Source organism: Dromiciops gliroides, chromosome 3 (genome assembly GCF_019393635.1).
Source record: "Dromiciops gliroides isolate mDroGli1 chromosome 3, mDroGli1.pri, whole genome shotgun sequence".
Lineage (NCBI taxonomy): Eukaryota > Metazoa > Chordata > Mammalia > Microbiotheria > Microbiotheriidae > Dromiciops > Dromiciops gliroides.
In genome coordinates, this window is record NC_057863.1 from 225,979,786 (window position 1) to 226,004,791 (window position 25,006).

A 25,006-nucleotide genomic window follows, 5' to 3' on the forward strand; every position below is an offset into this window, starting at 1 on the left:
GCTAATAAGGACTTCCATATTAAAAGTTAATCCTAGAAATAATAGCCTCAGTGTTGTGGGATGGATACTACTTGTAGATAGTAAGCTGTATAAGAGAGTAAGTTACTCAAAAAAGGTTTATTTCAGAAGATGATAGGAGGCATGAAGAAGTTCGTGCGGGGAGATAGAAGATTTTATAGGTTCAAAAATGCAAGCCTGATTCACCCTCAAAGAGTATAGTAATCAAAATTCTTCACTGACCTACAAAAGATTAAAAGGACCAAAATCCTTTAGTGACTATGCCCTGTAGCTGGAGTATGTAATTTGGAAGAGGTTCAACTTAATGAATGGCTGCCAGTATAATTTCTCAACCCCAATTCATTCATCTGTAAAGATCACAAACCTTGTCCCTGTCCACCCACCTCAGGTTGTTAGATGTAGGTATAGTAAGTAATAGTATCTTACTTTACAATTTATGAAGTCCTTCCATATGCGCACCCATAAATGGGGGATAATAACACTTGGCCTTTAGGTAGGTAGGCCAGGTGTTATTATTCCCGCTTTACAAGTGACCCAATTGAGGCTCAGAGAGAGGAAATAGCTTCTTGCCTATGGTCACCCAGCCAGCAAATCTGAAATTTGGCCTTTTCACTATACATGTGAAATCACTTTGTAAGCCATACAGTGTTCCCCATATTTGTTGTTCTTATTCACTCATTTCTAACTCTTTGTGTCTCCATTTTGAAGGTTTTGTTGGCAAAGATATTGGAATTGTTTGCCACTTCCTTCTTCAGCTCATTTTACAGATGAGGAACTGAGGCAAAAGGGTTTAAGGGACTTACAAAAGGTCACACAGCTAGTAAGTGTCTGAGACCAGATTTGAACTCAGAAAGGAGAGAGTCCCTGATACCAAGTTCAATATTCTATCCACTTTGCCACCTAGCTGCCTTGCTTGCCATTTGTTATGTAAAGGAGAGAAGGGAATGACAGAATTGTTATTTGAGAAATATGCTAGTCTCATATACATTTCCCTGAAGTTGTTTTTCCTTGGTCCTAAAAAAGTTTCTTGAATCATCTTCTTATTCTTCTTTCTTTCTTTCTTCCTCTTTCTTTCTTTCTTTCTTTCTTTCTTTCTTTCTTTCTTTCTTTCTTTCTTTCTCTCTCTTTCTCTCTTTCTCTCTCTTTCTTTCTCTCTCTCTCTCTTTCTCTCTCTTTCTCTCTCTCTCTTTCTTTCTCTCTTTCTCTCTCTCTCTTTCTTTCTCTCTTTCTCTCTCTCTCTTTCTTTCTCTCTCTCTTTCTTTCTCTCTTTCTTTTTCTCTCTCTTTCTCTCTCTCTTTCTCTCTTTCTTTCTTTCTCTCTCTTTCTTTCTTTCTCTCTCTTTCTTTCTTTCTCTCTCTCTTTCTCTCTCTCTTTCTCTCTCTCTTTCTCTCTCTCTTTCTCTCTTTCTTTCTCTTTCTTTTTTTGTGGGGCAATGAGGGTTAAGTGACTTGCCTAGGGTCACACAGCTAGTAAGTGTCAAGTGTCTGAGGCCAGATTTGAACTCAGGGTCTCTTGAATCCAGGGCCAGTTCTTTATCCACTGAGCCACCTAGCTGCCCCCCTTGGATCTTCCAATGCTCATAGAGCTTTTTTTTTTCTTTTTCTTTTTTTTTTTTCATAGAGCTTTGGTTAAGCAATATTATCTCACTATGAATCAATTGACATGAAACCAATACCAAATCCTAACCTCATGCTAAAATAAGCTGTATTTCAGGATCTACTGCATGAAATTAGTCTCTCCAGATAAAATGATTTTCCACCTGGCTAATTCATAAATGATTTAAATGCATAAATGCATAAAATATGTAAATATTGTGCAGTAAAGCAGTTAAGTGCCTGGGAACTCCCAGATTTACATTAGATGATTTCAGGAAAGTTATCTGCCTAATGTTTGATGCACAGCACCTGTTGCCAGACAGGACTTTATGCAAGTAACTGGCATTACATTCCAGGTCTGCCTCATTTACTGCACAGGTGCTAAACAGACTGGTCCTCCCAAGGCTGATGTAAAATAGTAATGCAGGTGCTGACCTAACTTGGGAACACATTCAGGGTTCTTAGCGCTCTTTTTTTCTAGTCTCTTAATTCAGCCAACACAATGTAGTCAAGTCCTGACGTTTCCAAGTACAACATTCAAAGAATGCACTAAAATTAAAAGCTAACGCAATTACAGAAAAGGTCATTAGCAATTTTGTCTCTTAAAATAACAGGCAACATTAAGGTTCATTAATTCTTTTGATTAAAAGAAGTAGAGTTTGGGTTCTTTTTTGATGAAAGGTTTTGTTATTCCGTTTTCAGTCATGTCCAACTCTTTGTGACCCTGTTTGGGGTTTCCTTGGTAAAGATACTGGAGTGGTTTGCCATTTCCTTCTCTAGCTTATTTGACAGATGAGGAAACTAAGGCAAATAGGGTTAAGTGACTTGCTCAGGGTCACACACAGCTAGTAAGTGTCCAAGGTCGGGTTTGAACTCAGGAAGATGTCTTCCTGTCTCCAGGTCCCAAATTTCATGGGATGGCTCAGCTGGAATGGGCCTTCTAGATCCTTTAGTCTGTTTCATCATATATTTCATTACTTTAATTTAAACCATGATCTCATCAATGTGGGAACAGCCTTCAATGGTGCATGTCACCTCCCTCTCCTATCCTCTTATCCTGGGCTACTGTCTTCTGTATTGCCCTGTAAATCTTTCACAGGATATCTATTCAGCATGTCAGAGGCCTTCCATAAAATCTGTTGGTAGTGTGTAGGTACCAGTACAGCATAATTACTGTCTGTATCCTTCTTGCCTAGTTTCTACTACATGGCTAACCCACCTCCTTTTCCTATAATACAGCTCTTAGATGATCATTTAACACAACCTTTCACTCACTTAGTTGTTGAAAATATATTACAGCCTATCTATGTCCATGCTGCACTTCTTCATTGCCCTTTGTGTGAATAACAATTGTGATTCCTTGGTGACTACGTTATTGTGTGAAGAAGAAAATTCTCATTTAAAAAAAAAAATAGACTTGGGTGAGAAACCCCAAAGTCAATGAAAAGCATTGCAGAATTTCCCAAGGGCAACTGAGGTCATCTTTCTCCTTCTATTCAATTCTTGGCCCAGTTTGTTGGATGACATGCAAGATCTGTCCAAGATATATGTACTAGTGGACCAGTTGTGTCCCACTGAATAACCTATTAGTCATTGTTTACATTCAATTCAACCAAAATGACAAATGAGGAAAATAGTTATCTCCACCAAAGAACTTAGGGTTTTTTGTCTTTTGTTATTTTTGTAAGGGAGAAGCAACATAGCATCATAAAACAAACATGAGACCTCGATTTGTTATTAGAAGGTCTGAGTTCAGTTCCAGCTATGCCCTTTCCTATTGTTAAAGCTAAAATTCTAGCTAGTCTGTCTAAAATATCTAATGAGTGGTCGCCAATAAATTATAAGCTTTAGCAAGAGTTAGACTTTTAAGCATTTATTAAGGAGAATAAGAATTTGGTAAAGAGAGAGAGAAAGGCCTACTTTCATCTATCTATTAAAGGGAGAGCACATTCCTAGCTCCGCTCTCCACCAGAGTCCACAGGAAAGAGAATGAGTCAGAGCACCAGGCTCCCCCTTCTTCCTCCCACAAGCAAAGGTCACTTCCTGATGCCAAAGAAAAGACTCCTGGTCTTGCCCTCAAAGACCTTCACCTCATGGCGGAGCTTTTCTACAGTGTCTCCAGCAGGTGGCGTCATTCCAATCGTTACACTATTATGGAGACACTCAGGTGGTGCAGAGGATAGTCTTATACTTGGAGACTGGAAAGGCTGAGGTTAAAATCCTACCTCACACTTACTAGCTGTGTGACCCTGGGAAAAATCACATAACCCTTTTTGCCTCAGTTTCCTCATGTGTAAAATGAACTGGAGAAGGAAATGGCAGACCACTCCAGTATCTCTGCCAAAGAAACCCCAAAATAGGTTAATGAAGAGTCAGACACAACTAATCAACTAAACAACAAGCAATGACAAAATATAATTTATTATTATAAATCTGTACTTATTATTAAATATTTCAATATTTTAAAAATTATGTGGATTGCCTTTTTAAAAGCATGAGATATTAAACACGGCTTATTTCTAATGGTTTCATCCTTGACTAAAAACATAAAAATCAAAAGGTAAAATCATCATTAGGTCTTCATATCATTGTAATCTGTATTTAATCCATGTAATTAAAAGAAGTTCATGAAAGGTCATTAAACATAATGTTATTTTTAGAGAAGAAGAAGAAATGTGCAAATTTATCACATCTTTACAAAGAGGGGAAAGGAGGATAGCGGTTGGTTTACAGCTTCTCCAAGGGGTTTCCACATTGGCTATGTCATATAATGTTTTATAGCAAGAAGACTGGCTTGAATACAAGGGTCTGAAATCCCAAATGTAATTAAAATCTTGTAATGAGCTATAGTATTGAGAAAAATGTTCCTTTCCTCCTGCTCTTATATGCTTGGAGACAGAAAAATGTACGATTGAAAAAAGGCAATTAAGTTTCATTATGAACTAATTATCTTGTAAGTTCCATCAATGTTCTTCAACACTGGGTTATATTAGAAAATTTGAATGTTGGAAGATCATTTGGTTCTACAAATTGGTTTGGAGAAAAGAAAAGTTACCATCTTTGGAAAGGATTTGTGAGTATTTTCTTAGAAATAAGATGTAAAACTTAACCTTCCTTCTTGACACTACACAGTGGGATATCTGAGTTTGGAAATTTAGGAAGAAGCTAGAGAAACGAGGTACCAGATACAGGATGTTAAATACTTCTGGCCCAGTGTCAAGAAAAGCACAATAATAATAATAATACTCTCCATGTTTTTTTCTTCCACTTACTCTGAATTTCAAAAGAAAGAATGGGAAATGTATCTTTCCTTCCATTCACTTACTATCTTGACAATCATATTGTAGAGTTGAATCTAAACATCAAGAGTTACTAGTGGGGATTAAAGCACATTATCCAAATATAAATTTACCCAGCCCATTTTTGCCCTTCCATAAACCTTTCTGCTGTTTTAACATTTTCTGAAAATTTAGTGAACTTTTCTAAGTAATGAGGACAGCCTACCTCCCTTTTTTATTTTTGAAAAGATTAAAAAAAATTAAATCATTGTTGGGCTAAGACCTTGGATTGTATGCCAAGTTTCAGTCTGAAGCAATTTCAGACATCTGTGTTATAATGTCCCTGAAAGCATTCCCACCACTAAATTAAACCTGAGCTTTGGGGTTGCTCAGTGATATAAAATTTATTGAAACATTTTTACATTCACTTGCCTAGACCGCATTAGCTGTTTTATTTCCACACATGAAACTAAACAGTAAAATTGTAAAAACAGAATAGCAGGTAAGAGTCTCGTTTTATTCTCTCATTGTCTTTACTCTATTTTGTTATTATTGTCATCATGATTATGATTACCTAGCTCTTGCTGAATAACAACAGTGCATTTTGGTGATCTGATCCTGGACAATGGAAATGCTTTGCTAGAATTTCTGCATTAACATTGTTGCTGTGTGCTTATTAAATTCCAAAAGGAATTAAATACCATTGAGGGCCCATGGTTCAGAGGTTAAAATTTTCCCTCTTTGGTGAGATTTAAATTTAATAGTTAGATTTTTGCCTCTACTAATAGCCTTCTTTGATGCCTCAGGGTGGTATGGAAATGAAACCAGACTTTCCAAGGCTATGCTAAAGGAACAGTCCTACTGAACTGGAATGGTTTCCAATATTAGCCTGGCAATTAACTATGGAGCTGTCATTCGAGGACCAACGAGTGGTGGTTGGATGCTTGGAGAGGCTGATCATCCATGGGACTATACCAATAAAATAGCAAATCTTTGAAGGACAGAAGTAAAATTAGCCATAGAGTTCACAAATCTCAGGGACTCCAGAGAATTGAGTTCATTCCATTCACATTCAGGGAGGAGGTAGATTGAGTTTGATAAGTAAGGGGTGGGGGAATTGCTCTGGTTTGCTAACCATTTTATGGAGGTTCAGCCAGGTTTTTCAAGAAGGGGCTTGCTCAGTAGGCTTTCATAGACAAGAGACATGGAAAGAAGAGAAGGAAAAAAACCTGCCTCTTTGGCTGTTTCCTTCCTTTGTCTTCTGTACCTTCAGATCATGATACAGACCAGGCAGTGGGATATTAAGCATTTACCATAACTTTTAAGAAATTAAATATTTTATTAAAAACTTGCTATTAAACGTCAATATATGCTATACTTGCTTAGTAACTATTTTCATGTAAATTAGTTCATTTAAATGCATGTATACAATTTACTAATACCTTTTGAGTTCCTCTCTCTAAGTCCTTTTTAGGGTCTATCCTCATTCTCATTCACTTTTTCTTTATATGACTGGTTAATGTGTAATTCAATCTATTGTTTTGTTGGAGGTTTTTTTTGCATGATTTTAAAAAGGTGTTTTCAGATTTCTTTGTCTTCTCATAACTGTCCAGCTCAATTGCATTATAGTAGTCTATTGAAGTAATGTACAATGGGTTATTCTCACCCTGTATATGAAATCTTGCAGAGTTAGGATTTAGAAATAGGGCAGATGGAAAAGTTGCCTACACTGAATGAATGAATGAAAATACATTTACTAAATGCTTTTTTTGTACCAAGCCCTGTGCTTACGTGCTGGTGGGGAAAAATAAATCACTATCTTAAACTATGAGAAAATGACCAGAATGTCCCCATCATTAGAGATACATCTCACCTGTACCTTATTTTTCTGACTTGACTGATTATTCCAAGGTTCATTCCTTTTTAACTTAGACTAAGTATACTTTTATAGAAAGAAGTAGTTTTCACCCTTAAGTACATATGCTTTACCAACAAAAGAAACAACTTGTGGAATCCCAAGTTCAGTGAAGGGCACTTGCAGACTCTTTTGAGAGGAGGTGGGAATGCTTTCTATGAAAAAGAAGTTCCAGGGAGGTATGTATGCCTATATAGCTCAAAAAAGGGAAAGGCTCAGACCTCAAATTCCAATTGATGGAGGAAATTGAGCAGCCTCAGGAAACCTACTGACAGAGCAGTCACCAGGGATAAAAGGAAGATTTTGTTGGAGTGGTGACAGATGGGAGAAGGGAGAAGGCAGGCCCTTGCCACTGAAGAACTGTTTTCAGCATCCGCCAGCTTTTAAAAGTACAAAGAGACAGGCTTGCCCATACTCCCATGATCATAAATTTGCCTGCCTCCTAGCCTACTTCCTGCAGAACCCTGCCATACCTGAGGCCAAGAGATGGAAAGATACCCCTAGTCAAAAGCTCACTGTTTATTGACACTTTTCAAAGATCAAGCCTGGGTCTTGAGTTTCCTCTTGCTGCTATCATTGCTAAACTAACTTAACACAATTATGGTGTCTTATCAGGTAATTTGCCTCTGTTAATGAACACAATCTCTGCTTTTCCCCATTACTGGTTTCTTCTTTTCCCTGTCTCTGAAGTCCCAGACTCAAAGGGTCAGGGCCCAGGAGTCCATAAACTTGTTGCTATAATATTGTGATAACTGATTTCTTTTGTTTTCCTATGTATATTTTATGCATTTAAAAACATTATTCTGAGGAGGGATCCAGAGACTTTACCAGACTACTAAAGAGGTCCATGACACAAAAGGTGTTAATAACATTTGACCTACAAGGATGATAGGGTGTTCAGTAGAAAGGCAGAGGACTGTCGCTTTTTTAAAAAAAATATTCTCCACTCTATTCACATAAGAGACTGCTCGATAAATATTTGTGGAATTGGATTGCAGGAGTTCTCTCTGCTGTTCCTGGCAATACTAACTGAAGTTTTTAATCATATAATGAAATCTTTTAAGACAGACAAAAAAATTTCCCCTAGAACATGAAACTTAGAAAAGAAGCAAATCAAATATTTATTCAGTACCTACTGGATGTGACACAGATTTAAGCTTGTTGTTCAGTCGTATCCAACTCTTTGTGACCCCATTTGGGGTTTTATTTGCAAAGCTCTTGGAGTGGTTTGCTATTTCCTTCTGCAACTCATTTAACAGATGAGGAAATTGAAAGGGTTAGGTGACTTGCCCAGGGTCATCCTGCTAGTAAGTGTCTGAAGCTGTATTTGAACTCAGGTAGAGGAGTCTTGCTGACTCTAGGCCCAGAACTCTATCTACTGCACCGCCTAGCTGCCCCAGATTTATGCTTAATAAACAAGAAAAATTTTAAGTGGATTTTGTATATTTTCAGCTCTTAGGTAGAGTAAGACAGAGGGTGGGATAAGGCTTTAAAATCTGAATGGTTATTTTGGTCAGAAGGAAGCAGGTAAAATTCCTTTTTAAAAAGGGCGCTGGAGAAGCATTTATATATTGACTATGTTTCTTAGAGGAGTTAACGACAACAAGAAAAGCAATATCTTACAAATAGTTACCTTTCAATTACTTCAAATTGCGCAGCTCTTGAAGGCTGCTCCTTGAGTTCTAAAGTGCAGCCTTTGGAAAGAAAGAAAGGGAAAAAAAAGTCACGACAAAACGTGTTTGGTTGAAATTGCAGGTTTGTGTAACTCCGCCGACAGCTGGATGATTGTGCCCAACATCAAACAAAACCACTACACAGTTCATGGGCTCCAGAGCGGCACCAAGTACATCTTCATCGTCAAAGCTATTAATCAGGCTGGCAGTCGGAACAGTGAGCCGGGCAAACTGAAGACAAACAGTGAGTGACATGAAACCCAGCCCTGTATCCTTCTCCCACCCTCTCTCCTTTCTGCTGTCGGTGCCCCTTCTTCCCTTCCTTTCCAGAGTCTCTGTGATGCTTGACATTTGAAAGGCAAGTGATTCAAAGCAGAATATCAAGTTAATGATCCCTTGAGCCCCCCTTTTTTATCTCAGATATCTATCCAAATTCTTTCACCTGTCCAGGTCCTAGACATTTTTCCCCCCGGGATAGTTTTGTATTTGTTTTTTGTTCACCCCTCCTTCACTCCCCCACACCCCACCAAAGTTTCTTTTTCTTTTTCTTCCTCTCTGTTTCTTAGCTTTTATGCAGAGAGGCACTATGGTATTTTAGAGGGATTTGGAATATCAAAAGGGCTGGGGTTCAAATCCTGGTTCTGAAACTTACTAGCTGTGTGACCCTGATCAAGTGGTTTAACCTCTCTAAGCCTCTCCATTTCATCATCCTTAAAATGGGGGTGGAGGGTGGGGGGAGGGATATTCTCCCTACTATGTAAGGATTTTTTTGTTTTGTTCTAGACTTGTGAATTTATCAGAGTAGGGAGCTCTCATTGTGTAAATCCTCACCCCTGTGAATGCTAGTCTGTAACTTATAGCCAGGGGGAATTTAGATTATTAAGTGACTTGCTTGTGGTGATATAGTCAGTATGTATGAAAATTAGGACTTGAGCTCGGTCTTTTTCAATTCAAAAGTTAGCATTCTATGTACCAGATTGCATTGCCTTTCTTACAAGGTTGTTTGGAAGATTAAATGAGATTAAGGCATATTGTTGGGTGGTTGTTTTTTCAGTTTATGTCTGACTCTTCATGACCCTATTTGGGTTTTTCTTAGCAAAGATACTGGAGTAGTTTGCTATTTCTTTCTCCAGCTCTTTTTGCACAGGGCAATGAGGGTTAAATGGCTTGCCCAGGGTCACACAGCTAGCAAGTATCAAGTGTCTAAGGTTGGATTTGAACTCAGGTCCTCCTGAATCTAGGGCCAGTGCTTTATCCACTATACCACCTAGCTGGCCCCAACCAGCTCTTTTTTTTTTTTAACAGATGAGGCAACTGAGGCAAATAGGATTAAGTGATTTGCCCTGGGTTGCACAGCTAGTAAATGTGTGAGATCAGATTTGGACTCAGGAAGAGGAATCTTCCTGATTCCAGGCCTAGTATTCTGTGCCATCTAGCTGCCAAGATTAAGGTATAGAGAAGTGCTTTGGAAGCTATAAAATGTTATGCAGATATTCAGTGGTGGTATTATTAACAGTCATAAAAATGCTATCTCATTTTCACTAATTTAATCTGGTTGGGAGTTCAGAGAGAAATAATTGGAAGGTAAATGATTATTCTACTTTTATTTTTGAATAGTTAATGTCCTGCAGACTATTATACAAGTACAGTGGCTTTTTTTGTAATTAAATATAAGCATTAGAAGATAATTGCATCTTCTATAGACTCACAAGAATCATCTGGAAAACAACTACAACAGTAGACAGAACACTGAAACGATTGGAATGACGCCACTTGCTGGAAACTTACTATAGGAATGCTCCAACATGAGGAGAGGGCCTCTGAGGGCAGGACCATGCATCTTTTCTTTGGCATCAGGAAGTGACGTTGGCTTGTGGGAGGAGGAAGGGGGAGGCTGGCGAGCTGGCTCACTCTCTTTCCTGAGGATTCTGGCGAAGAAGGCAGCTAGAAATGCGCTCTCCCTTTAATAGATAGATGAATCTAGGCCTTTCTCTCTCTCTTTACCAAATTTTTATTCTCCTTAATAAGTGCTTAAAAGTATAACTCTTCCTAAAGCTTATAATTTATTGGCGACCACTCATTAGATATTTTAGACAGACTAGCTAGAATTTTAGCCCTTACAACACCTTGTGATGTTCCCACATAATTTTAATTTTTTCTGCTATGTCTCTATATTTTGAAAGCTTTTCATTCCATGGACATTGAAAGAAACAGCATATAGTACACAGATGTCTATTAGAAACCTTGTTTTATATGGATCAATCAGTGTTACATCTAAGTGGTTGTGGGCAACAGTTCTGTCTGTAATGATAGAATACCAGCGTGGGGTATCAGTCCCACCTTTAATACACAATAGCTGCGTGATCTTGGGCAAGTCACTTAACTTCTTAGAGATCTAGGCAGCTCTCTAACACTAAAAGTTGTAGAAAAAGTGCCAACCCTACTCTGGTAGAGGGTGTTTCTTCACCCTGAAGTTCTTTATCCAAATTGAAACGCTGGGACTTGTCAGCTTCTGGTATATGTCTAGCCAATTCCAAATATCTGAGATGTTAAATTTGTGTAGCTAAGTAATAACACTGAATAGTTTCTACCACTTCATTACATAATCTGAATTAATCAATGAATCTAGGATCTTAAAGGATAATCTTCCAATAATTTCTGATTTAAATGACCTGATTCTAAAGCTCTATCATAAATCCCTCTATTTCTCTAAATATTTTTTCTCATTCTTCTCGTCTTCTGGGGGGATTCAAGAAGAAATGGCCTTGGGATAGGCAATTATTCTTTCAGATATAATGTTCTATGGACTGTTGCACAGGTAGATAAAACATTCTTCTTTGTTGAATAAAAATATTATTATTCATATAACTCTCATATTCGTTTTTAAAGCAATGGCAAAACAGGACCTGCACTGCCTCACCTGTCAGTTCCAATTAGAAGCAAGTAAGGCTAGCAAACAGGGAAACAAACCTAGCCCAGAAGAGACAAAATATTAAACTCATTGGGTTGTTCTTTTAACAAACCTATTTTAATTGGTTGATGATTAATTGTCAATTTCATTTGAAAACTGGCATGTACAGACAGCTAGAAACATGTCTCTGAGTACAAGTAGGATCATATTTGGTAATGACTTGCCTTCTTTGTAGATCTTAGGTGCTTTGCAAATAGGCACTTACTAAATACATTAACTTGATTTATTATACTACCTATATATTTTTTAAAAAGACCTGTTATTTCAAAACTCCCCCAATCATTACATATTAACAACTTTCTTTTGGCAACTGATGGTGATACAGGGTCACACAGCCACTATGTGTCAGAGATAAAATTTGAATGGTCTACTCTGTTTTCAAGAGTATTGAAAATTGTAACAATTCTAAATGAGAACAGTTAGATGTCAAGACAGCTGTGGACCATGCCGTGTGAAAGAGAGCTTAGCTGGGCCCAGTGGTCCACACCTGTAATCCCTGATACTGGGGGAGGCTAAGATAATGCGTTCCTTGAATTCAGGAGTTCTGAGCTTTATTAAGGCTAAAGCCCATTAACTCTGGCACTAAGAAGTCTGGAAGCTGAGGGCCACCAACCTGCCTAAGGAGAAAGAGAATTTTAAAAAGCACGCACACACACACACACACACACACACACACAAACCCCCACTTAATTCAACATGACTTCAAAGGACAGGAACATACATGGATATAGAGCTAGAAATGACCTGAGAGGTTATCTCATCCAACAGAGATAATTAATAGAAATGGGAGAGACAGAACTGAACTAAATTGGAGGGAAAAAACCTCAAAATGTGTTCCAAATGGAATAAACTACCTCAGAAAGAAGTGATAGACCTATTTTCAAGTACTTGTTTCTGTGAGTAGCCTGATAGATGAACATAATGGAAAATAGCCTAGTATTTTCATCCAAATGGTATTTATTTTCTTATGAAATAACAGAAGGTGGGATTTGGGATTTCAGGACTTGGGTTTAAATCCTGACTCTAACTTCCCATCCGCATGATCTGGCCCTCACTTTCCTCAATCAGAAAATGAAAGAGTCAGACTAGAAGACCGGGAAGGTTTCTTAAAACTTACCCGAGTGTCGCTTTTCACAACAGTTTTTTTTTTTTTTGGTGGCCATTTTTACAAAATTCTCTGACTTGTTTTTTCCAGTGTAGCGTAACCAGCTCGAGCACACCATAATTTAAACACCATGCTTAAGTTCACAATATCCCTGAGAGTTTCTCTCTGTGTCAAGACTTGGTGTTTCACCAAGTTGTCAGTGTTCCCAAATGTTTGGAAGCTTTTCCTAGACATGGAAAGGGAATTTAAAAGAAAAGACTTCTGCAGGTGGTAGTGTTGTAGTTGTAGCCCAGTGGTGGCTATATTGTCTTGGGTGTGAATGAGTACATTACTGGGCTCCCTGAGTCTCATCAGGTTTAAAAAAGACAGCCATATATATTGCCATAGCTTTGTTGACCATGGTTATTGTCTGTGAGCCCTACCAAAGGAGAAGATACCTGCCAATAGCAACAGTCTCTGCAATGTTTTTACACTGTATTATTTTGGACGGAGTTGTAACTCATTTCCTGTACTTAACTGCCTTATACCTAATGTTGTTCTACAGTTCAGGCAATCTTCCAAGGTAATATTGAGTTGTCATAATAATAATAATAATAGCTATCATAAGAGATGGAATCAACAAGAGGACTTATTGAAAATTTTCAATTGTGCCTCTGCCCAGGGAGGTTTTTAATAATGCCCAACTCATTTAAATGTAAATATGGATAATAAAATGGGCAGACATAATTAAAGCCTGGAGGAGGAAAACCCAGACTAGAAGAGCATTTATTCTACTTTTGGGGCTAAAATAATGCAGGTTTATGGCTGTCCTAAGATCATTGTGTTAATACTTCATCCATGGAAAATTAAATTAATGACAGCATACATACATGCATATGTATGTGTGTGTATAAAATTAAAGCCTACAATAATATTACTGTATTTGCTTATCAGTTTGGATCCTACTATTATTATATATATGCAGCCAATATTCTGAAATTAGCAAACTTTTTAAAAAGGAGGTTATCAATGGTGAATATGATCTTCCTCTCTTAATGTAGATCTACAGAAAGAGTCATTCTATTGCTGGTCAGAAAGGACTTCATTTCAAGTGTCCCTCATGGGATACTATGATGAAATTTCAGAAATGTTGGCTATTAAGAGAATTTCTTTAAAGTGAATTCTATTTTTATATTATATGAAGGAAAAACATTTCTGCATTGGTCATGTGTAAAATATATATGTCTCAGTCTGCACTGATTAGCCATCGAGAAATGGCTAGAATGTTTCATCCTGAATTCTCTGGAATAATGTTTGGCTATTGCATTGAACAGAATTTTTAGTATGGGTGTGCTGGAACCTGCTTAAAACTTCTACCCAGAGCTAGTTGTTAATTTTTTGGTTGGAACATTTACACCGCATGAATTGGTTAACTACAGAACAGGACAAGATTTGTTATTTTGTTGATTGTTTAGATTTAAGAAAGTATTGGGGGGGGGCAGCTAGGTGGCGCAGTGGATAAAGCACTGGCTCTGGATTCAGGAGGACCTGAGTTCAAATCCAGCCTCAGACTCTTGACACTAACTAGCTGTGTGACCCTGGGCAAGTCACTTAACCCTCATTGCCCTGCAAAAAAAAAAAAACAGGATTGGGAAAATCTCAATAATGCAGATTAAATTTAAAAGTGTCTCATGTACCTTTTCCCCCAGATTGTTAGTTGCTCAAATCTTCCAGCATACCTGATCCCTAACAATTTAATGTCATTTGTAAAAGTTATATTTGTAAAGTGCAGATCTTACCTTGTCATTCTCCTGCTCAGTGAACTCACTGGAAATTCTGTGACATATTCGATGCTGCTAAGAATGCTTTGCAATACCATAAACATCTCGTTGTCTGTCCACCTTAGGATATTTCCTCTAGCATCACCTCCTCTTTCTTGCCATTCTTCTGCCCCAACCCTCTTACCATAGGAATTTCCCTCCATCTTGGGAATCCCAACTCCACACTCACAGCTTTTAGAAGCATGCCCCATGGGGCAGCAGATAGGGCCCTGGAGTCAGGAGTACCTGAGTTCAAATCTGGCCTCAGACACTTAACACTTAACTAGCTGTGTGACCCTTACTTAACCCTAATTGCCTCACTTAAAAAAAAAAAGTATGCCCCATGACTTGATTTTCTGAGTTTTTACAATGAATGATTAATATATAACTTAACCAGTGAATGACAAAAAATCCTTAATTTTAATGCTTTGTATTATGCAAAATGAACTGAAGGAAAGAGCATATGAGATATGATTAGGAATAGGTTAACTGGTCTAATTCTTAGATGATATGATTGATCTATTCAAAATAAACAGAATTTTTTTCTTTTTCTTTGTTCTACAAATCTTTCCCCAGGCCAGCCATTTAAATTGGACCCCAAATCTGCCCACCGAAAACTGAAGGTGTCCCATGACAACTTGACAGTAGAACGTGATGAAACATCATCAAAAAAGAGTCACACACCTGAGCGCTTCACCAGCCAAGGGAGCTATGGCGTAGCAGGCAATGTGTTCATTGATAGCGGGCGCCATTACTGGGAAGTAGTCATAAGTGGAAGTACATGGTAAGCCTCATGTTTAAATTGCACTGTAGTTACCAAAGAAGACTCTTGCATCTGTATTTTAATAGATAACTTCACCAAGGCTAAAAAAAAAATTCATCTTCTTATAATGGTATTTCCATAATGACTAAATATGTCTTTAACAATATGAATAAGAACTTAAAAAATAGAAACAGAATAATGGTTATGCTTTATGAGTTGTACTCTGTCCATCTTGCTTTTTCTGTTATCTACATGATACAAAGAGAATATAGTCATGAAAAAATATTCTAAATCATTATTGATTAGAGAAATGCAAATTAAAACAACTTTGAAATATCATCTCACACCTATCAGAGTGGCAAAAATGATAGAAGAGGGAAATGACAAATGTTGGAGAGAATGTGGAAAAATTGAGACGCTGACACACTGTTGGTGGAACTGTGTTTGGAGAGCAATCTGGAATTATGACCAAAGAGTTATAAAAACTGTGTAGTCTCTTTGACCCTTGATTGCCACAATTAGGTCTGTTTCCCAAGGTGATCAGGGAAAAAAAGGAGAAGAATCTATATATTCTAAAATATTTATAGCAGCTCTCTTTGTGGTGGCAAAGAACTGGAATTTGAGGGGATCCCCATCAATTGGGGAATGGCTAAACAAGTTATGGTATATGATTGTGATGGAATACTACTGTGCTGTAAGAAATGATGAGCTGGTAGATTTTAGAAAAACATGGAAAGATTTGCTTCAAATAATGAAGAGGGAAATGAGCAGAGCCAAGTGAACGTTGTATACAGTAACAGCACTATCTTCCTTCAAAGAAAAAAAAAGAAGCTATCTTCCTTCAAAGAAAAAAAAACCTGAAAAATAGAAGTATTCATAATTTTTTACATAAATATGTGTGTATATATACACACATTACAGAAATGTTTGTGTATGAAATGATGCCCTTCTCTAGTGCAGGGTGGGGAGGAAAAGAGTTTAGTACTTAAAATGTAATGATAAATTTTTTTTAAATTAATAAATTTTTAAAAAAAGAATATGAGGACGCCATCTTCCCCGCCCCTGTCTCCCCCCCCCCCCCCCGCCCACATACAGACACTTAGTGGAAGGATTTATTGGTAGACAAGCATGGATAGGTTTCAGTCAGCACAGGAGGGAGTACCTACATCAGTGAGATCATAAATCCATGGGAATTTCACAGTCTATATTCCTCTGCCCAGACACAACTTGCAGAATTCTCTTTCATACTAAAAAGGGGACTTTTCTGCATTAATCTTGAGAAGCGTCTGTGTCTTTATATGCTTATTGATACTATTCCAGGCCACTTTCCTCAGTTAATTACAGGAAGGTGCTACTCAGAAAGCAGCAAGGGGCATTGAAAGATTATCTGAGTCAACTACCTGCCCTCAGGCACAAAACTGTCTAAGATATCTAGGACATGGTTGCCTATTCTTTTGTCAAGGTCATAGATTCGATCCCTATCAGTCAGCTTTGCACAGAAAAAGAACAAAAACACCCTGTCACATAACCACAGGCTGTCGGCCTAACAATCTCCATCTGTCTTGTGACCATTGGTCACAAAAGGAACTAAGGAAAAGGATGTTATAATTATCTTCAAAACAACACATATCTATAGTGAGTGGCTATACTTAGCCCAAATCCATCACCACTGGTGGGAAGGAAAAAACATCAAAAGTAAGTGTCCTATTAATAGTATTTGAGTAACATCATCTGTGTATATATTGTATGAATATATGTGTGTGTATACACATGTACACACACATATTCATATTACCTGCAAACCATGTCTTTCCCTGTAAAGCAATTGGGTCGAGTGCAGGAAAGTAATAAAACATATCCAAGGTCCTCGTACAGTGTCTAAGCCATAGAAGCACCTGGCTTTAAAATGAGAATGTGAGTTGAAGTATCATCTTTCCTTGAATTTGATTCCCACACTCCCAAATAATGGTTGTAATACCTGGCAGGGAGTTACTCCTTACCTTTCAATTGTTTGGAACATTCTCATTCCCAACATTGCACCTGAGGTTGCAAAAGAGAGTCCTTTTGCATCACTGGGCTATGTGGTAGTCTGCCACTCATTTTTCCAAACATAATAAGAGCATAAAACGATCATAATAATTACAATAAGAGCATAAAATAGGATTAATGGCAGATGCAAAAAAAAAAAAGAGAGAATTAAATATGCCTCATGAATATGCTTCCCTGTTCTAGGATGGAATCTGATATCTAAGTCACTCAAGCTTCACTAATAATCATTTATGATCACATTTCAATTTATTAGTAGTTAGGAGAATCTTACCAATCAGAGTCACTTCAGTACCACAAACTTTCCTCAGTTGCCCTTGAAATATCCACCAGATGTAAAAAAAAATAATAATATATGCAGGAAAAAATCCTACTAAAATTTAACATAATCCCCTATGTTTGCCATTTTAAAAGACCTGATTTGCTTTAATTTCTGAAACTTTACCCTTTGGAGTTAGTTAGAGGTAGCTAAAGGAGGAGAGAAGAAGGAGCCTACCACTAGAATCAAATAAGTGTGGATACCTTGCTTGGAATGTAGATTGGGGAATGGCACCTATATCTTCCCGAGTAGTGCTACTTAAGCTTGTAAATACACATGTAATTTTATGATATGTGCAATGGGGCATGTTAGCATTGCTCTGAGAAACATAACTTGGGGACTTTTTGACTTCTTAGTGTTTCAGAGCATACCTTAATGGATCGTTAGCATTCTTCCTCTGCCTTGGAAGCATTGTGGAAATATGTTCATAGTTTTCAAGATTAATGATAATTTAATAATACTCCATTCCTTTGGTTAATGGACTATAAACTTAGTTATTTTGTTACAAAAGCTAACTGGCGTTAATGGTTGTTGGGTGTTTTATGGAGTGGTGCTAATGAACTTGGAGGGTGGTTTCATGGAAAGATCAGCAGGTTGGAACATCGGGAAGTCTAGTTTCAGCTCTGACTCACTCTGTGAAGCATTAGGTGCCTAACTTTTCCCATTTGTATAATAGCATCAGTAAAACCTGGGACTGGTACCTCAACCTTAGGACTGAATTGAGGATTCAGTGAAATCTTAAGGGTGAATGTATTTTTAATAAAACATTAAAGTGTAGCAAACGTTCATTCAGATATTCAGGAGCACTTAGAAAATGTTTATTGATTAAGCAAATATATGTATACATTCTAGGTAAGATAGATATGTCTGTGCATACTTCTACCACCAATGCAAGCTGTAACCCTTCTCATCCTGTGCAGTTTTTGTCTGTGTCTTTCCATAACTCTGTCATACTGCATCTATCTGTGCACATATGTATGTATGTGTAATTGGGTATGTTAAAAACCAAATGTAGTGTCTTCATTATTTGTAAATGATGAACTACCTTCAAACTGGAAATACAACCAGTGCAGAGATAATTTATCAGAGATTTTTTTCATATCTCTTTCCTTAGTGAACATTGTTTTTGTTAGAATTTTAGTGTTTTGTTAATTTTATGAGCAATTAGTAAATTATAAATAGCTATTAATTAAAAGTGCTGGGTTTTCCATAGTTTTTTTTTTAATTTAAACTTTAGAAATAGTCACATCTTGGAAACCCTTTTTGTTATCCTCTCAATCAAGCTTACCTCTGCTTGAGAAGGTCCCAGCAGCCATTTTGCAAATGACCTTGCTTCTGCCATGATCATCATCTAGTATATTCACTAGAAGCTCTGAATCAAAGTAATGGGTTTCTCTTCGTCTCAGTTCTACAGAAGGTCATAAGAATTATGGACATATATCCCAGAGGAAAAAAATAAATTAAGGATTCAGGATATTTAAGAAAGGAGTGGGAGGGAAAAAATCATGAAAAAATCAAGAATGTTTTTAAAGCAATTAGGAAGTATGATTATTGTCTAGGCTGTGCTTTGATACTTTCTTTAATAAAGAAAAGGCTTGATTCTTACCACTTCTTTTTGGTGGGGAGGGGAGGAATAAAGGATAATAACAGCACACCCAATTTTTTTTTAACCTGATGTGATATGTGACTTGAAAACAAGATTCTGAATGTTCCGATGATCTGTTTCTTATCAGATGGTTGGAAATAGATGAAAATATGAAATTATCAGCTAAATAAATACCTTGATAGATTTTAATTTAATTTAAGCTTATGAACAAGTCACTTCTACAAGTCTCTGAACTGGGCAGATTATAGGTTAGCCTTTGTTCCCAAGACCCAGAGTGTACCCTTAACTTACATTTTTGTTTCTGCAGGTATGCAATTGGTCTTGCTTACAAGTCGGCTCCAAAGCATGAGTGGATTGGAAAGAATTCTGCTTCTTGGGTGCTCTGCCGCTGTAACAATAATTGGGTGGTGAGACACAATAGCAAGGAAATTCCCATTGAACCAGCACCCCACCTCCGGCGTGTGGGCATTTTGCTAGACTATGATAATGGTTCCATCGCCTTTTATGATGCTTTGAACTCCCTTCACCTTTATACATTTGACATTACATTTGCACAGCCGGTGTGTCCTACCTTCACTGTGTGGAATAAATGTTTGACAATTATAACAGGCCTTCCCATCCCAGATCACTTGGACTGCCTTGAGCAGCTGCCTTGATTTTTGAAACTTGGATGGACCAGAAATGATGCAGAACATTCAGAGGACTAACGGCCAACGTGCAGTCCATAAGAACTTGACTAAGACTCTTCAACTGTGTGCCGTAAAAAGCGTCCATAAATTGGCTGAGACGGGGCTGGAAATGAGAGTCTCCCTCTCCTTTAACTGTGTGTTTTGTATTAAAGTGCAGGAAATGGCTTTAATAATTTCTTGGAACATTTTTTGTATTTACGGGAAGATTTATAGATTATTTATAAAAGAAACATGATCTGGATTACAACTCTTAGGAATTATTTGGTTTTGCACATTAAGAGGCCCATTTACCAGCTTTTTACACTTATTTCATCACAGTGTATGGGCTCAAAAAATATTTTGTAAGTTTTTATCCACCTTCTTGCTCTATAAAAATACATACTCACCCCATGCAAGGTCCTGTCATCTCAATACTGCCTATAAGAATGTGTGAATAAAAATAAAAATACTCTAGAGCCAAGGTAAGAAGAAGAAAGAAGATGGAGGTCCTTCTTGCTATAGTTTTTAAATGGGCAGCACATTTCCATTTCTAAGGGGGGGGGAATTGCAATATTATTACTGTGAAGTAAAAAAAAAAATAGTTACTAGAAGGCCAGAGCAGTGGTGATGATGGAATTATATGGCTAATTCTTAGTGTCTCAATTTGTCGTGTTTAACTGTCAAACGATTTGCATCCAGGTGGAAGCAATAGTTTTTGAAACTCCTCAAACTTGCCATCACCTTCCCACCTATAATTTCTCCCAAAAGGAATTTCACCGTTGACTTTTTTTTTCTTTCTTGGGAATTCTGGCTAAACAGATTGTATTAGGCCTAGAAAAGCAGTCTCTAAATCATACCAGTTACTTAAAATCAGGAGTAATTTGAGTTAGATCAAGAATTGGATTTTCATTTTCTATAAATATTGCAATGAAATCTATCTCATCTTGAGTTTTAATGGCTTACCATGGGCTCATAAAACATTTTCCTCACGTTTTATAGTCTCCCACCTATAGTGCTTTCTTAGTCTCTGGGGAAAAGAAAATGAACACATTCTGTAGCAAATGGAAATAGCAATTTGGACAGCTTTTTACTTTTGCAATACATGAGTACATAATGCAGACTGGAAGCATCATGTACAGTGAAGTATACCCAAAGGATACATTAGGAAATGACAATGATGATGATGATGGTTATATAAGGTACTATCCATTCTAACACATACCCCAAGATATGTTGGAAGTGGGCTTTATGACCACCCCTCCCTTAAAACTAAAATAAAAACTAAAGGCTCTCATTATGCTATGGAGCTGTTATGTAGTTTGGAAAGAAAGAAATTAAGCTTGTTCCTCATATACATTGTGTGAAATGACCAACCCATCATTATTGTTTGTTCTTGACACTCTGCAATGAGTCACTGAATCTTCTCTTAAGTTCCTTTACAATAGGAGAGAGATCCAACACTCTAGCACCATTTAGATTCAGTCCTGCTCTGGGGAAAGAAAAGGGAGTTGACATCTTTAAATTGCTTCTGTCCCTAAGATGCATGTTGTGTCTACCCCAGATACCAGGGTAATCATTTCTCCAGACATGACGAAGAAATTCAGGTTTGAACAGTTTCTTTTTTTCCCCACTGAATCAACCAGTTATTTTCCTGAACCAAAACCAGCTAGCTGTATTTGCTTCATGTAGACAAGAAGCCCATTTGAATGTTTGTTTTTGAATCAGGCACACAGGACTTTGTCATCTCATCATGTTCTGTTTCTGTTACTGGTACACACTCTCCCCTCCTTTTCTTAACAAATAAGGTTCTATATATTTACTATGAGATTTATACCTAAAGGATTATTTTACTAGATAATGGAAAAAATACTTTTAGAGGACTGTTTTCTGAAGAAATTAAAGATAAGGGTTTTTTTTCCCATAATAAACAATGTGAATTTTCTTTCACTGAATAAATTGAAAGGTTGCCTCAGTAATTTTAATGTTGCTTTGGGAATTCAATATTAAAGGATATTTTAATGCACTTTGTTCACCAAAAGGCTCAAAATAAATGGGCCTCCAGCTCAGCTTCTGGGTTTTTTAATACTCAGTATACTGGTACTGATAAGCTTTCCGGTTTGCCTTATAATGCCAATTCTAAAGAATAATGATGCTTCCACACATATAGTTGTTTTTACGACATTAAAAAAATCCTGTACAAATCTCCACTTAAGCAGTTTTAAGTACATTCTGGCTATTTTTTAATGGGCAAGAGAGGTTGAATATAAGCTGGTTGTTGAAACACCAATGTTTCCATCATGGCAACCTTGTGGCCAATAAATACCAGTCAGCAATGATTCCAGAGTTGACATATTTAAAGAAAAAAATATGTCTATACTCTATTGCTACAGTGTTTCTTTTAATGACTCTAATAATATAGAAAAAATTCCATATGAATTTTTTTTAGAAGGTCAAAAGAAAGTATATCATATAAACAGATGCTGCAGTATAGACCAGTGTGCTTTGTTGAGATGACTGGATCAGAGACATTCTATTTTTGTTGAACCACAGCTGGAATAGTCTTTGAATCACAGGGAAATAATGCAAGTGAAGAGATGTGGGATAAAGGAAAGCAGGTCCAGGACCAAGTATACCATGAATGAAGCAGAGGGAAGGACTGCAACATGCTTTTTACCCCATGGTAATCTTCTACCTGGTTGGATGTATAGGGAAATGAAACTAGGACAGGTGAAAGAGGCTGGCGGTACAATACAAAGGAATCCAGTTGGTTTCAAATGAAAACCTGATGGTGATTTCTATTTTATTTTGGCCCCTTTAGAAAAAAACAAAAGTCATGTCACCTCAAAGAGAGACATCAACTACAAGTATTGACAATGAGTTCTGCTGGAAAAGAGAAAAAGACAAGGTATCTACAAAAGTCTCATCATGGTGTTGCTATTTGAACTTCATAGTCAATAAGACACATTGCTTAAATGAGCATTTAATCCAATAAGTTTTTGGTGTATATATGTACGTGTCTACATGTGTGCATGTATAAACACACAATGCATATGTGTGCACATGAGTATGAATTTGTTGTTGGAAATTTCAGTATTTGGCCTTTCCCTTACAATTTGTTATTGTACCAATTAGATATGAGGGCAATGACAGAAGAGAAAAGTTGTTATTTTACATGGTCTTTTTTTTTTTTAAACCAAGGTCGGTTTATTTTACAAGACTTCATTCAATGCAATAAAAGCATCACTTAAAAAACTCTGTTCCTGTGGCTCCTATTTATTTTAAAACTACTTTAAAGAATAAAACTCAACCATAGAAAACAAAACCTGTGTGAATACAACATGATGGGAACATTGAATGTGGAATTAGGGGGATCAAATACAAACCCCAGCTACACGATCTTGGGCAAGTCATTTCCCTTCCCTGGGCTCATCTCTAAAATGATTGACTAAGTAATTTCTTCAAGTCCCTGCCTGCTCTAGATTCTATGATCCTGTAGTTATGAGAGAGGATTGAAATAAGTTCTCTCTGCTTTTGGAAATGAGAACTTTGTTATGTCATACCTTTCACATAAAAGTGGGGAGAAAATTAATTTCTTCAAATATCAACTACTTTTTCTTAGCTTTAAGACCTTAACCAGTATTGTTGTTCAGTTGTTTTTCCAGTTGGGTCTGACTCTTTGTGACCCTATTTGGGGTTTTCTTAGCAAAGACACTGATATGGTTTGCCATTTCTTTCTCCAACTCATTTTACAGATGAGGAAACTGAGGCAAACAGGATTAAGTGACTTCCCCAGGGTCACAAAGCTAGTAAGTGACTGAGGCCAGATTTGAACTCATGAAGATGAGTCTTCCTAAATCCAGGCCCAGTGCTGAGGATCAACTAAGATAATTGTAAAGTGCTTATCACAGTGCCTGTCACATAGGAAGCACTATATAAATGTTAGTTATTGTTTATTATTATTTATATTAATTATTATTTATCTGAAGAACAGAAGAGCTTTAAATAGAACACCAGGGCTTAAAATTTAGAGCTTGCTAATGGTAACATCTGGGGAGGGGTGGGACAGGAGGAAGTTATCACTCCTACATTCAGGCTTTTCCATTGTCTATGGCTCTCCTGTAGCTGCAACCTTGACCTGGACCTCACCTCCTTACCTATGGTGGCTAGGAAATTTAGAGGGTACAATCAATACCATCTTGAGCTTCCCTCCTTATTCTCCACGGTGAATGTAACAGCCTTCTCTGGGGCAGTCTGCACACCACACACCACCATCACCCTTTGCCCAGACGTGGCTTCTATTAGGAGGGCAGACACCCCAAGGTGTCCAGAGTTATTCTTCCTTCTGGTGCCACAGTCCAGAACAGCCTCCTTTACCACTTGCCCCAGGAGCAAAAAATCACAAGTGACATCTCTGGAGGATAATAATAACACAGAGAGCTATAGTTTTCCAGCACTGTTTAGGTTTGAACAAGTAACTTGTTCTGGTAATGTTGGATCCAATCATTGCTTGACCAGTAAAATAATAACAATGGTGATAACAATAATAAAAATAAATATATATGTATATAACACCTTAAGGTTTGCAAAGAGCTTTAAAAAAATCTCATTTTATCTCCACAACAATGGGAGGTAGGTACTTTTCTTATCACCATTTTATAGATGAGAAAACTGAGGCAGGTAATGGTTAAGTGACTTGCCCAGGGGGTTACAAAGCTAGTGTCTAAGGCAGAATTTGGACTCAGGTGTTCCTGATTCCCGTTCCAGGACCACCTAACTACCTCTCCAAATATGTTCCACCCACACCGATAGGACCTGCTGATTGTCTGAGAAGTACTTTGGACCAAATGTTTTTCACAAATCACCAGAACTGAAGACCAGTGTGACTTAATCATGATGAGCATTAATGGACTCACTTTGAAGTCAAAGGACTGAATTAGCCATCCAAAGTGAGGTACCAAAGGATTTTGAGATGGAAGGTACCTTAGTATAAAAGTCTACTCCCAGTGTATCAGACCCCCGCCTAGGGATTAAATTTAAAGGTATCCTTGACTTCCTGCCTTCTGCCAGTGACTGAAGCAGATCTCAAACTAAGATCACAAGAATGTGGGCCCTATTTGCATAATGCATACCCTCTCCAGACCTTCCCTCTGTTACTATTTCCCAGAAGACTCTCCTTCTTTGATATACGCTGAGAAAGAAAAGGAGGAACAATCCCAGGAGATCAGACACATAAATTATCCTTGCCACACA

At 37.4% G+C, this 25,006-nt stretch overlaps 1 protein-coding gene across 3 annotated transcripts in view; it reads left to right on the plus strand.

Moving 5' to 3' along the window:
* MID1 (midline 1) overlaps positions 1-22,989 on the plus strand; it is a 440,931-nt gene extending 417,942 nt beyond the window's left edge. For all 3 annotated transcript variants that reach the window (XM_043998250.1, XM_043998249.1, XM_043998248.1), the window contains exons 8-10: positions 8,562-8,723; positions 14,931-15,138; positions 19,396-22,989. In XM_043998250.1, the coding sequence (XP_043854185.1) occupies positions 8,562-8,723; positions 14,931-15,138; positions 19,396-19,744 (719 nt within the window). In that variant the 3' untranslated portion in view covers positions 19,745-22,989. The remainder of the gene's footprint in view (positions 1-8,561; positions 8,724-14,930; positions 15,139-19,395) is intronic.
* The last annotated feature ends 2,017 nt before the right edge of the window (positions 22,990-25,006 follow it).